At 44.5% G+C, this 15,063-nt stretch overlaps 1 protein-coding gene across 25 annotated transcripts in view; it reads left to right on the top strand.

The window, feature by feature from the left end:
* The window catches only part of LOC147571557 (pleckstrin homology domain-containing family M member 1-like), a 198,821-nt gene that overhangs the window by 52,268 nt on the left and 131,490 nt on the right, over positions 1–15,063 (top strand). For 6 of the 25 annotated variants that reach the window (XM_086696249.1, XM_086696250.1, XM_086696251.1 and 3 more), the window contains exons 6-7: positions 8,915–9,035; positions 10,050–10,099. The exons of 12 other annotated variants lie outside the window; for them this stretch is intronic. In XM_086696249.1, coding sequence (XP_086552375.1) covers positions 8,915–9,035; positions 10,050–10,099 — 171 coding nt within the window. Of the gene's footprint in view, positions 1–8,914; positions 9,036–10,049; positions 10,102–15,063 lie in introns of those variants that run through there. 7 more of the 25 variants (XM_086696256.1, XM_086696258.1, XM_086696254.1 and 4 more) reach the window with 2 other exon arrangements.

The raw sequence follows: 15,063 nt of genomic DNA, 5'->3' as shown, positions 1-15,063 counted from the left end.
GTGAGTGGGACCCGCCGGCCAGGGGACGGGGTGTGACGGTGTGGGGCTAGAGGGGATGGCCGAGGGCGCCAGCGTGGCTCGAGTAGAGAAGGGGACGCACAGAGCAGCCCGGCGACAGGACGTTCACACGGGTGGCACAGGAGGTAGCGGAGCGGCGTCCGTGTGGGCGTGCGACAGGGGTGCGGGCGTTCACGGTGCGCACCGAGCAGCAGGCTGACGTCACGCACGCCTGCTCCAGGGGGTCGCGTGTGACCCTTGGGGTCTGGACACATGGAGGTCCCTGGTGACGTCACAGCATCTTATTGGAGCGGCGGGAGCCCGCGCGAGAGAGGACAGAAGTCTTAGGCGGCGGGTGCGTGGGGCTTCGCCTCCGAAGGAGGGGGAATCGCGGGCGCCAGCTGCGCGGGAGGGGAGAGGACCCCGGCTTTGCTGCCTGCGAGATGGCGCGCGTGTGTCACTTTCTCAGTCCCGCCCGTGCGGCTGGAGCCCCGGTGCTTGGACGTGTCTACACCCGAGTCTAGCGAACACTGCCAGCACGCAGCGTCTCGTCCCGTGAGGGGGTCCTTAGGGTCCACGCCCTGGGCGCACCGCACAGTACACACATCAGCGTCGCTCACTGTGGCTGGCTCACATCCCGAGGTCTGGTTTCTGTCGTGCAAATATTTTACTTTTGTCGTAGATGCTGTCGTTGCCTTTTTTTAAGTGTTTATTTATTTGTTTATATTGAGAGGGAGAGAGAATCCCACGCAGGCTCTGAGCTGGCAGCACAGCGCCCCCACAGGGCTCGGTCTCGGGAGCCGTGAGATCGTGATCTGAGCGTCACCGTCTGGCCCCCCAGCCCCCCAAGCTGATGTTCGCTTATCTGTTTTCCCCAGCGAGGATTTAAATTTCATGGGAGTTGGGGCGTTATCTGAATACGTGGTTGAAAAAGATCTGATCACCTGCCATGTTCAGAAATGTATCTGTTGAGTTAAGCACTTAGACAGGTTTGCTTAACTTTATCATTCATCTGCTCTGATAACTTAATCCTTTCGTACTAGCCTTCTTACACCTTCCAGAAATGCTTGCCCTCAGTGTCCCTCAGTGATTTAAAACTGTTGTATCTCACGGACTCCCTTTTCCTAAATTATTATTAAGAAAGGCCCTTTCCTCTCATGGACCTTTTTTCGCCCTAAATTAAATTAGTTAATATTATAGACAACCCTTTGAAAACTTACAATAATGTCCTTTAGGATTGTTAAATTTCCATTATTTCTCTTCCCTTACATTGAGCCGACATGGTTTTCGGAATCCCAGCCTGCTTGTTTCTACCACTTTTAACGGGAACTCACGGCGTAAGGTCTTTCCTGCTCAGTCCCGACCCTGTACTCTGCTGTTTGCTCTCCTGTGGCCTCCAGGGTCTCTGTAAGGTGCTGTCTGTGCAGTTGCTTCTCCTGCGCCATGGGGGACCCGCCTTGCTGTGGAACATCCCGAAACACCTCTGCGTGGCTTTTCCTCTGTGCTCATGACAGAGCAGGATGAGTAAAGGTAGCTGCTTTCGTTTTTGCTTTTTCCGCATAGTATTAGGATAAGCTCAGGATGAGTGTCCTAATCCCTTGGTTGATATTTAGGATTCGAAAACTTTTTTTAAGTGTATTTATTTCGACAGGGATGGCGCAAGTAGGGGAGGGGCAGAGAGAGAGGGAGAGACAGAGAATCCCAAGCAGGCTTCTCGCTGTCAGTGGCGAGCCTGACGCGGGGCTCGAGCCCATAAAGCCATGAGATCGCGACCCGAGCTGAAATCAAGAGTCAGACGCTTAACCAACTGAGTCGCCCGGGCACCCCTGCTTGGATTTTAAAATTTTTTTTGTAAAAGTGTCAGTGGCATCCTCTTTGCTACCCCCCCTCCCCCCATTCACTTTGCCTTTGAGGCTCACAGCCATCTGTAACTTACCATGTGAGAGCTCATTCTTGGTTAGAACTTTTCTGCCGGTGGTGTTTGCGTGACCTGATGACCTATTTATAATTTATTTTAGCCTAAAATACCTAAATCACTTTGATAACCATACTTCATATATAGCACTGTAAAGGGTTTGGCAGTTTCTTGAAAAGTTAAACATACATTTACTTTTCGACCCACGAATTTCACTCTTACAGATTTACCTAAGATAATCGAAAACCTGTGTCCACAGGAAGACTTCTGGGTTCTTCTGGGTTCACACGAAGATGTTCACAGCAGCTTTATTCATAATATCCCAGAGCCAGAAAACACAAACATCCCGCACGACCCACAGTGGTAGAACAGAGAAACACATTGTTTTTGTTCACGCAACAGCATGCAGCGAGCCGTGGAAGGGACAGACCACTGGGACACGACAGTGGACGGCATCTCAGTGATACTGCGGCAGGCTGATAGACTCGAGTTCAAAACGGGACATGTTGCGTGAGTCCGTTTAGATAACATTCTAACGAGCAAGGCTAATCTGTAGCGGACAAAAGTCACAAATAGTGGTAGCCTTGGGGGCAAAGTCTGATTCAGAAGGACCGTGGAGATTTTACGGAGAGATTAAATGTTCCGTGTCCTTTGTCGTCGTTGCTCTTATTATTTTTATCAAGATGTTTATTATTTTCTGAAGGATTCTTTTGCTTAAAAATTATTTTATTTTTATTTTTGACGAATAAGAATGGTATATACTTCAGCGTACGTGTACATCATACAGTACACGATGACTTGATCCACGTGTGCCTATGAAGCGGTCGCTGCAGTCAAGTCAAGGGATGCACCCGTGCCCGCCAGGGCTGGGGTGTGTGTGGCGACAGCACCGAAAGTCTCCTTCCAGCGGTTTTCCATTTGGACTACAGCAGTTTTGGTTCCAGACCCGTCCTCTACATCAGATTCCAGAACTTTCTCATCTTATACCTGAAAGTTTGTAACCTTTTTTATTCAGTGTGCATAGTTAGTATTTCACGTTTATTTGTGTAGAAGTTATCACAAATGGGCAGAGACGTCCTAGAGTTGGCTGGCTTGTCCCCTACCTGCTGAAGGCCACGCTGTGTCCAAGTCCTTTGCTTTCTGAAACTCACACAGGGTGCGGGTTGTGTCCGTCTTCTGTGGACACGCAGGAAGGCTGCTGAGTAAACGAGCAGCAGGGGGATCGGTGCTTCCCTGGGCTGTTACTGGTCTCTTCTTTTCTTTGCGTTTTAACTTCCTTTTGTGTATAGACACTTGCTCTACGTAAAAGAAGAGAGAATTGCGTATTGACCACCGCATACCTGCCACCCAGCTTCAGTGATGACCGTGTCGCTGTGCCTTTCGTCTGCACATCCCCTCCCCTTTTTGATTGCTGGTGTAGTTTAAAGCAAATCTCTGTCATCGTGTAATTTCAGCCATAAAGGCTTCTGTATAGGTTTCTACTGGGAAATGACATTTTTTTTTACACAAAAACCTCAATTACATGCCATGTTCATGCCTGACAGGCCCACGTAGCAATAATACCTTCATCCTCGGGCCATGTTCAGTTTCCCTCAACTGTCTGAAAAGATTCTTTTTAAGTCGTTTTGTTCAAATCAGGGTCCTTAAGTGGTTACATGTGGCACTGGATTGGTATGTGTCTGTGTCTGTTTTACTCTTTTAAGTTCCTCTGTCTCTTTTTTTAAATGATCATCTTTTTCATTTTAATTCCGGTGTAATTGACATACAGTGCTACGTTAGTTTCAGGTGTAGGATATGGTGACTCAACAGTTCTACCTGTTACCCGGTGCTCATCACAATACGTGCACTCTTTAGTCCCGCTCACCTCTTTTCCCCACCCCCACCCACCTCTCTCCTGATAACCATTGATTTGCTCTCTGTACGTAAGAGTCTGGTTTTTGTTCCTTTTTCTCATTCTTTGTTTTGTTTCCTAAATCCCACGTATAAGTGAAATCATCTGGTATTTGTCTTTCTCCGACCCTTGGCATCATACCGTCTAGATCCATCCATATTGTTGCAGATGGCAGGATCTCATCCTTTTTTATGGCTGCATAATCTCCCATTGTGTATACACCACACCTTCTTTGTCCGTTCATCTTTTCATGGGCACTCGGGCTGCTTCCGTGCTTTGCCTGTCGTCAGTAATGCTGCTATAAACATAAGGGTGCGTACAGCTTTTCAAATTAGTGTTTTCATAATCTTTGGGTAAAAACTCAGAAGTAGAATGACTGGGTCATATGGTAATTCTATTTTTAGTTTCTTGTGGAGCCTCTGGACTGTTTTCCACAGTGGCTGCACCAGTGTGCATTCCCACCAGAAAGTTTGTAACCTTTGACCGTCTTCTCCCCCATTTCCCCCACACCCCAGCCCCGGACACCTGCCAATCTGATCTATACTCCTGTGACGTTGGCCTTTTAGATTCCACATGTAAGTGAGATAATATAGCGTTTGTCTTTCTGTGTCTAGTTTATTTTAATTAGCAGAATGCCCTCTAGTTTCATCTGTGTTACCACAAATTAGCAGGATTTCCTCCTTTTTTAGGACTGGACTTCTGTTTCATGTTTATTTTTGAGAGAGAGAGACACAGAGCATAAGCAGGGGGAGGGGCAGAGAGAGAGGGAAACACAGATTCTGAAGCAGCTCCAGGCTCCGAGCTGTCAGCACAGAGCCCGACACGGGGCTCAAAGTCACGAGCCGTGAGATCATGACCTGAGCCGAAGTCGGACATGTAACTGTGACTGAGCCACCCAGGCGCCCCACGGACTGAATAATATTCTGATATTATATCTCCTCTAGTTTGTATACATACATGGTGTGTGTGTGGCATTTTCTTGATTCATTCATCTACTGACAGACCACTTGGCTCTTGTGAATCATCTTTGCTGTGTCGATAGGGCTTTAATATTGGAGAGCTGATAGGACATTAATATGCAAGAGTAGCCATAAGAGGACATTTTGCTCTTATGATGCAATCGTGTCACTAGGAATCAAAGGAAGGGGGGTGTACTCACCCATCCGCCAGCTTAACGATTAGAATTTGAAGTCTGACGACGAAATTCAAACCCTAGGGCACAGATTATCACAGACAGCGCGTGTTGAAAAGTATTTTAAAGGCAGTGCGCTTTAACCTCCTTGTTTCGCAAATGGGAAGACGAAAGCTCGGAGGCACGGGGGGAGGAAAACCCGCGATAAGCTGCCCGTGTTGTGCATCGCCTCCTTGTTCCCACGGGTGACACCCCGTCCAGCCCAGAAGAGGTGGGGAACAGCTGTTCGTTCCTCTCCGCCCCACACCCAGGCCTCGGGAACGGCTGTGCTCTCCGAGGTGCGTGGTCAGAGCAAGGGGTCTGCCCGTGTATCGTGTTTATAGGGACTCCTGTCGGGTGACTGAGAACCCAGCTTGAGACCAGCTACAGTTCCCCTCCCCAGAAGAGAGAGAAAGTGTTCAAAGAACGAATTGGTTCGCGAACACCGTGTGTCTAGCGTGAGGTTTTTAGGCAGGAGGGTCTCTGTGTGTCCGGATCGAGGGATTCAGACGCTGTCCTCATGACTTAATCTGTGTCTCTTAGCCTCGCTCTCCTTTGGGTTAGCCTCAGTCTCCGATAAGCTCTTTCCCAGGACTTTGGGGGAAAAAAATGTACAACAAATGTTTCTAATTACTGGTGAGGAAGAGAGAGAGAGAGAGTATGTTAGGACGGAATCTTTTCTCTGGAGTTCCTCAAAACTGGCAGCAGTCAAGTTAGGATGCTGTTTACAGATGGTGAGGGAACAGCATAGGCTTTTGCAACCCCATACGGCCCTGCCACGCTTTGGGGGCATCGGGCTTTCAGAGTGCTCTTGATTTTTTCTGCCGGCCTTGCCCTGACACCGGGCTGTCTACCCGAGCAGAGGACCTGGGCAGTATCTGCAGCCGGACCGCAACTGGGAAGTTACGACTGATACGGCGTGCGCAGTACGGAGCCACAGCACCTGGTCGGGAGGCCTGTGGTCTGCGTGTGGCTGGGTGCAGCCAAGCCAACAGGGTGCCCGGGTTAAAGGGGGGGAGGCGGACCCCAGGTAGGAGGCCCGGCAGAGGCCAGAGCGGAGAACGCACCTCCCGCAGAGCCCGATCCGGGGGCAGACACGGGAGTGGCAGCACTAGGTGAGGGTCTCGGAGGAGCGGCCGGCAGTCTTGCGGCTGGTGTTCAAGCGCAAGAAGGAAGGCGTGCCGGCGGGCTTCCGTTCTGATGCCTTGGGGTCCCGCGCAGTTAGTTCCTTTCTGTCATTCTCGCTCCTGGGGAAGCTGTCGCTCCAGACTTCTGCGGGTCTTGCGTCTTCACCCCTTTGCAGCGACGATCGTCAGGGTGGGATTCTGTCAGCCTCTGGGAACGCCTGTGGCACACGTGTGTTCCGGACTGCAGTCGCCACAGGGGTTTGCACGCCAGCTGGGGCTCGCGTTTGAGACACACCTGAACTACGGCCCCCTGGCTGCCCTGACGTCCCCTGCCCCTCCTTCACTCAGAGGATCCTGGGCCTGTGAATTGGCTCCAGCCTGGAATTCGTCCAGGCACCGTGACTTGCCGCGGAGAATCAAGTCAAACTTGTGTCCGCTGAAACCTGGAACTTTTCCCGTGGACACGGATGAGAAGATAGCAGGCCACCCTGTCTCTTCCAGCTCCGGGGACACTGGGATCAGGCAGCCACCAGGCCGGGTCATTCCGACGGCGGCTTCAGGTCCGTCCAGGATGCGAGCCACCCCGGCTTCGTCTCTGAGTGTTGTCGTAGCCACATGGCCCTGCCGCGCCAGGCCCCACCCCCACCCCCCGCCGTGCGTTGAGAAACCCCCTTGGATGGGCCTTCCTGGCCCACACCACACACTTGTGCACACGTGCCACTGCACCCTCCGGGACGTATTTCGCACAACCTTGGTGCAGGGATCGTCTGTGATAATGCAGCTCGGGGATTCTTCTAGAAGAAATCCACTCTAGCAGTCCAGTGTTGCACAGACTGGAAGAGATACCAGGAAGGTCTGGTGTTTCAGTTGTATTTGAAAAAGCATTGGCCACTTTTGGAACGTACTCCCAAGCCAGCACAAGCCCGTGGAACCCAGCATCTCTGTTGAGTGCACGTTGTTGTGTGAATGCCCTGGGATCTCTTCTGTGCAGGGGAGGGTGTGTGATAGATTGCCAGGATCACCGGTACCTGTGGGCAGAATACTGAGGGACTGATTCATCCATTCTTTCGTCTGTTCATTCACATCCCTTCATTCCCCAGCCATTCGTTGAGAACAGTGCTTTGCAACGATGTGGATGGAGCTAGAGAACGTCATGCTGAGCTCAGTCAGCAAAAGACAAGGAGCATATGATTTCACTCATGTGGAATTTAAGAAACGAAACAAATGGAAAACAAAGGGGGGGCTTAAAAAAGAGGAAGAAGGACAAACCAAGAAACAGACTCTTCGCTATAGAGAACACACTGATGGCTACCAGAGCGGAGGGAGGTGGACCATGGGGGAAATAGGTGATGGGGATTAAAGGGTGCACTTGTGATGAGCCCTGGGTGATGCATGGAGTTGCCAAATCATGATATCGGACACCTGACACTGATAATGACACTTACACTGGCATTTAAGGAAGAAGAGGAATGGCGAGTAATCGACCTTTAGGAGCGAAAGGTATCTGTGTGGTTAAGAAAGAGAAAGGGGGCTTGAGATGGTGTCGTAGGCAGACAGTGACCGCATTTTGTAGAATGTGAGAGGCCACCCCGTGGGGAGTCTGCTATTCTAAGTGCAGTGGGAAGGACTTTAAGCCAGGATGTAACAGAATTTTATTTTGCTTATAGAACTTACCATGGTTGTTGTTTGGAGAACAGGCTTAGGGCGGCAAGCTTAGTGGTGAGGAAGCTTGTTAGAAGACAGCCTTTGGGTCCTTGGAGAGAAGTCACAGCGGTAGCTTGTGCTGGAGTAGCTAAGATCTAGCGTCCGCCTTTTCCCCAAACCCCTCTACTGCTGGTGTCCCTGCAGCCCAGAGCTTTGGGCTTCTGGGGGCAGCTAACTGGTCCTGCCATGGGGTGGCCATGAGAGCTGCTCCCTCCTGAGCCGGGGGTAGAGTTTGGATCGGACCAGGGTAGTGGCCCCATCGTGGCAGGTGGCTGGAGAATAATAACCTTCGTTTTACCCAGTGCAGCACACTTTTGGCAAACTTTTATGCTACTTTTACCAAATAGCTATATACAACTTCAGAAATAAAGTTGTAATTTGTAACACTTGATATTTTAATAGAAATATACATGGCGCCTATAAATAATTCTTTTTTTTTTACCTTCATTTATTTTTGAGAGACAGAGAGAGACAGAGCACAAGTGGGGGAGGGGCAGAGAGAGAAGGAGACACAGAATCCAACGCAGGCTCCGGGCTCTGAACTGTCAGCACAGAGCCCAACGTGGGGCTCGAACTCAACAAACCGTGAGGTTGTGACCTGAGCTGAAGTCCGACACTCAACCGACTGAGCCACCCAGGCGCTCCGATAATTTTTTAAGTTTTTATTTATTATTTATTTTTGAGAGACAGAGAGAGACAGAGCATGAGCAGGGGAGGGGCAGAGAGAGAGGGAGACAGAATCTGAAACAGGCTCCAGGCTCTGAGCTGTCAGCACAGAGACCGATGCAAGGCTTGAACTCACACGCTGTGAAATCATGACCTGAGCCGAAGTCGAAGGCTTAACTGACTGAGCCACCCAGGCACCCCTGTAAATAATTCTATGTCACAGCAATTTAATTTGCAATCAATTTTTTAGTAGATTATATTTAAATAAATGTTCTTTAAAAGCATAATGTGTAAAAGCATAAAATTATATATACACACACACACACACATAAAGTTATATAATTAATAAAATGTTTTATAAATTAAGGAATTTTTATCTTATTATATTTAATTATGCCCTTTCTTTTTCTTTCTTTCTTTTTTCTTTTTTTTTTTATTAAAAGTACCAAGATACGAATATGCAGGGAGTTGTGTATGAATTAAACAGCTACATCGAACAGCGATTAGATACAGGAGGAGACAATCAGTTACTCCTTTATGAATTGAGCAGCATCATTAAAATAGGTAAGAAATGTTTTATATTCCTTCTGGTAGAACTTTTGAACCAAAGTGTCTTTTATTCTGTTGCAGAAAATGGAAAGAGTAATATACTTATTACAAGGCAAATGCAAGTTATTTATTTGCTTCTGTTCTCGGGCTAAGTTTGAAGTGAAAATACTCTATTCTGAAACGACCAGAATGAGTCAAACCTAAAACTTCCTAACTTACCCAGTCTCAAAAAAGTATCTGCTAGATGTGCAAATGGAATATACTATGCTTTCTAAATAAAGCCTAGTTTCTTTGGAACGTGTAGTTTTGTTGAATTAAATCACATCTTTACGAAGGAAATCCTTAATTTTTAAGCAACACAAAGCATTTTAAATTTATTGGGGCAGATGGCAGATCTACGTACTTTGATCACCTCTTTTCTGATGGGGAAGCTGTGGCAAAGGCAGGCCAAATATTTGACCCAAGGCCGCACGAGTGAAAAGGAGTGAACCGTGAGTCTATAGGCAAGCGATCCTGCGGGAGTAATATCGGTTATCTGCCGTGGGAACTGCCTTCACATGGCCCTGAAGCAGTGTTAGGAGAGTTAAGCCGTGTTCTCTTCGTGAGGCTGCATGGATACGTGCATCATCCTCTTTGGGTGATGCTTGCCTTGATTACTCATTATTATGAATATTGTGTCTGGTATTTTTTAGTACTTTAACAATTAAATCCCGTTCTTAAACGAAACATATTTAACAATAGTTGTAACATTTAAAGTTTCACAAACATATTATTGCGTAGTGCACTGGCTGCTGTGTGCATGTGAGGATGTCACGTCTTAAAGTTTGCAATAGCTGATAAATAATGAATGAAAATGTTCTATGTCATTGAATAAAGCCATAAATTGGTTGGCTCGATTCGCTGCATGACCGTTAATTATGTTAACAAGCCCTTTCACAAGATTCCTCTCTGAGGTCTCACCTTAAAGAATTCATACGTGGTCTGTTCTTCCATTGAGATTAGTTTCTTCCTTTTTTATTACTTTGGCAGCCACAAAAGCTGATGGATTTGCACTGTATTTCCTTGGAGAGTGCAATAACGTAAGTATCTGAATTTAGATTCTGGTGCTCTAGATAAGAACGTGTCATAAGCTCTTTAAAAAAGGTCAGCTGGGCTACAAACCACAGACACATGGCAATTAAGTACTTCAAACTCATTTTGTATTTCGTTTCTGTCTACGGTTGTTGCCAGGTGAAAATCTCACCAGCGTGGCAACGTTTGGGCATGAAATCTCACAGTTTACTTACTGTTTTGGTTTTGGTCTGTCTTATGAATGGCACCTCTAGACCGTTCTGTACAGAAGATGCTTCGGCACTGTGGGCTGGGGTGTCAGGGACGGCGTATGCCCTTTTCAGCACACTGCCTGCAGTAGAATAAAGCAAGGACAAAAGTGGAGCATTTTTTAGGTGAGTTCTTTGGACTTCCTGAAGGCCACTGAAACAGTGTGGGGACGGCGTTACTCCGTGGAGACCCCTGAGCCACGGTGGCCAGAGCTCACACTTCCGTGGTGTGCCTGTCTTAGTGTTGCGTGCCACAGGCTGGAGCCTCTGTTTCTGTTGCAGCTTACTCAGAGCACAGCCCATGGTCAAATGCAGCGTGCATAAGCAGTTCAAGATGTTCAGCTTACTGGCATTTGATTTTTGTTGTGACGTTAAAACCACACACGTAACATCTTAAAAGAATATTCTGAGCCAATAAGAATTACGTTCATAGGTTAACTGTATAGAAAGCATTTATAAATACATTTGGAAGAATTTCACTGTGTATTTCTTATGTGTTAGGCATTGTTCTTGGAGATTTGGGGTTTTCTTTTGCACTGTGATGCTTGTATTTATGAGTAATCAAATGTGTGCTATTTATGGTTTATAAAATGGTAATAGGAATAGAGACGCAAGTATTCCGAGACGTTTAATGGTGCTCGTGAATAATACAGTAACGCAAAGGATGAAAAGTCGTTGCACAAAAATGTTTCCCGGCCGATTCACTGAACCCATCGTTGATCCTTTTTGTTCCCTCCCCTTGCATCGTAAAAATTTACGTTACAGGATTAAAAGCTCTTTGGGGCAAGGACCTTTTCTTACTAATCTTTGCATTCACCCAGCATCTCTCCTAGTGCCTTCCATGTACAGAGACAAGAGTTCCATTAAGTTGAATTATTCAGATAACACTCCTGCTTCCAAAAACTTTAAATGATACTTCAGACACTGGTAGTTTTAAATGGCTAAGTTACTAAAATAACAAAGAGATCTCATTCTTCCCTGTTCATTCTAAAAATTTATTTCTAAAATTTTGGGACTTTTATTTAAAAATTAAGAATTCCGCGGGGCGCCTGGGTGGCGCAGTCGGTTAAGCGTCCGACTTCAGCCAGGTCACGATCTCGCGGTCCGTGAGTTCGAGCCCCGCGTCAGGCTCTGGGCTGATGGCTCGGAGCCTGGAGCCTCTTTCCGATTCTGTGTCTCCCTCTCTCTCTGCCCCTCCCCCGTTCATGCTCTGTCTCTCTCTGTCCCAAAAATAAATAAAAAACGTTGAAAAATAAATAAATAAACGTTAAAAAAAAAAAAAAACCACAATGCAGTAGAGAACTTTTCATCTAAGATAAAGTAAGGATTACTACCAGCAAAAACATAGATGTGGTACAAGAAGCAAAATAAGGTGTTATATCCTAGTGATATAAATTTAATGCTTAAGGATATTTCATATGCCTCATCTTTGTGCTTCTTACTCACTTTTATTATACTTCACATCCTTCAGCAACCTGCTTTGAAACACCTTTCCGTGGGCTGTAAGAAAAAGTACAATTCAGATCTCCAGAAAACCAAAACATTACAAATTATATGATTGTAGAAAGATACATTTCAATGATTTGCTTTAAAAATGCATTTATTTTATAGTTATACGACGTGGACATTTAAAAATATAAATGTTTGTGGTGCCTGACTGGCTCAGTCGGTAAGGATCTGACTCTTGATTTGGGCTCAGGTCATGATCTCCGTCATGAGACTGAACCCCATGTCAGGCTCTGTGCTGAGTGTGGAGCCTGCTTGAGATTCTCTCGCTCTCTCTCTCTCTCTCTCTCTACCCCTGCCCTGCTCATGTGCTCTAGATAGATAGATAGATAGATAGATAGATAGATAGATAGAGATAGATAGATGTTTTCCACAGTGACAAACTTACCCATTCTTTGGAATTACAGACATTTATTAAACTCTCCCATGGTGCCATTCTAAAAAATACATTAAAATATTTCTTCCTTTTTATTCTACTGATGTCCTCTTTCTCCTTCATTATGTTTCCTTGCTCTTATTGCAAAACTAATACCAATCTGAGAGGATAGTATTAGTCACTCAGATTACTATATGGCAATGTAGTGATGAATTTCAGATTGTGTTCCACGAGGTAATGAAAGAATTTCTTTTCAAGTCAGAAGTGCCTTTCTCTATTAATTTATGGCATTTTAAGACAAAACTGTACTACTAAAAGATTAAGAATGGCTCGCACTGACCCATAAAGTCAGGTTCCCTGGAAGGCATGGTGGCATTTATGTGGCATTCACTTACCATCAAGGAGCAGTGTTTTCCTCAGTTGCTTGGCCTCCTTGTCTGTAAGCTCAATCCCCATGTCTTTTAGAGTATTTTGTAGGTCCCTGGAATCAACCTTTTCTCCTTTGAAAAGACAGAATAGTTACAGGTTAAACTATTAACGGACAATCTGATTATTTAACACGATCTAAACATTTACTTTTGCTGCTCTAGTCCTTACTCTGATACCAGAATGAAAAGGAAAGATGGAGTGAAAGATTTTCTAATAAAAAGAGTCAAATGCTAAATAAAAAATAGAATTTGTCCCTCGATATTAGCAAATGGGATGTATCCCTAACACTGGGAATGATATCACATAGTACAGAAGCAAATCTGGTCATATAATTATCCAGAAATAAGGTCAAGAGACGGTTAGTATGATACAAGACACAATTAACAAAGTGTGACATATTTTACTTTACTTTGTTAAAACTATGTAATTAGCTGTTGGTAATGGACTTTTATTTCTACAGCTCCACCCTGCTTTTGCTGTGATCATCTAGGTTTGGGTGTATAAATAAGAGCCAGGCACTTTTACTGAAAAAAAGCATCAAAGAATATATGACTTACAATGAAGAAATAGTCCTTTTGTTTTACTTATAAACCCAGATAATGTTAGATTAAGATGTTGATCAGTAGATGCACATATTTATCAAAATGAATACTGAAAGTATGTGAATCTGTAAAGCAGTAGTAGAATTTTGAGAAAATGCTATTAAAATTTTTAGTGTAAACCACAATTTGTTGCAAATCATTTATAACAAATTCTTGCCTGTAAAAGCTTTCACTTCATCCTTCAAAGTTTTCAGAGCAACTGTATTATCAACTGTAACAGAAAAAACACATAACTTGAAGCTCATAAAATGATATAAAATAGCATAAGAACGCTCTCCTCCCCTTCAGATTATAACAGCATTTTGTTACTGGGCATTTTGTTATGCACTTTAAATAGCCATTCAGGAATTCAAGCTGATTCAAAGAATATGCTTGAATATAGAACAGAAGAAAAGATTTAAAATATTAAAAATATACTTATTTAAAAAATGTAAATTTGACTTTCTATTTCATAAAATATCAACTCTTGAATTTGATAACAAAAAGATGAGATTCAAAAGCGGCCATTTTGGAAAGGCAAACTTTGTTGTCCTCAGAACTTCGCAGACTCTTCTAGTGGCCATGCCACCTGTGTCCAAATACTACATTCTCAACTTCTTTGTCAGTGTTCTTGTCCCATCTACAATCTGGACCTCTTCTGCGTAAAAAGTTCCCTCGTTCCATTCCTTTCATTGCTAACGGTACATAACACCTAAAGCTCAAAATCCAATGGTATCTCACGTGCTCACCACTGACTGGCAGGTTTTCTTTCAGATCTTCAAGTTCCTGGTCTGTGAGCTTGATTCCCATGTCACCTAGAACGGTTTCCAGGTTTTTGATGTCAACTTTCCCTTAATCAGAAAGAGAAAGGCTCGTGAGGGAAATTTAGTGACTCTAAAAAAGTTATTTTTAGATTATTTTTTTAAGAGAGTAAGGGTCTTCTTACCAAGACTTGAAGCTAAAATTTTATTACCAAAACACGAATACCACAAAGCCCAACTCTGGGCAAATATTTATAATACGGAGTACAGTAACAGAATCAACATGGCATTTAAGGTTAATGGTAAAATATAGTCAGTGTTCCAATGGGAATTTAGGTTTATAGTGACTTTGTGCTCACCTGTAATAGCTTTCATTCCTTCCATCACGTCATGCAGATCAACATTCCCGTTTGCTACAGAAGTCCAAAAGAGACATGTAATCAATGACATGAGCTCAGAAAAAGATACACTTTGTTTTTAGAGTATAATAAAGTCCAGCTAAATTTGTCTCACAACATAATTTTAATTGATACCCCTTTAAATCGAAGATCAAGATAAATAGATCCTGAATGCTACCTTTGGTACTCACCATCAACTTGTAGGTCTCCTGACAATCCAGCAAATTCCTCGTCTGTGAGCCCCATTCCCATATTTCCCAAACTAGTATGGAGGTAATTCTTTTTAATCTTCCCATCTTAGGAAAGAGACAGTAAAGCAACACTTGAAAAAAAAAAGTTGTATAATAGTAAAATTTAAAAATGTTTTTTAGGAAAACTATTATTAACTTCAATGACCACATATTATTAAAACAAAAGAAACAAAAGATAAAATATATTTCATGCCTCTGTTATTATTACACTTTGACAAGGCTGAAATCCCAAATAGGCTTTTCCACTTAAAGACTCAAATAGAAAGTCAATGGAGTCAGAACCGCATTTCCTTTAGTCTATTCTTGTGGACAAGCCTACAAAGTAAGACAAGGTTAAGGTGCTGGAACAAACAGAACTGCAGACCACTAACTTAATTACTCTGCATAAAAAGTAGGGTTCTTTTTTGTTTACTGGCTTGACT

This window comes from Puma concolor, unplaced genomic scaffold (assembly GCF_028749965.1).
Source record: "Puma concolor isolate L17-30 unplaced genomic scaffold, mPumCon1.1.hap2 unalloc_scaffold_22, whole genome shotgun sequence".
Taxonomy (NCBI): Eukaryota; Metazoa; Chordata; class Mammalia; order Carnivora; family Felidae; genus Puma; species Puma concolor.
The sequence above is the reverse complement of the archived record's forward strand: the minus strand, read 5'-3'. Positions and strand labels throughout refer to the sequence as shown.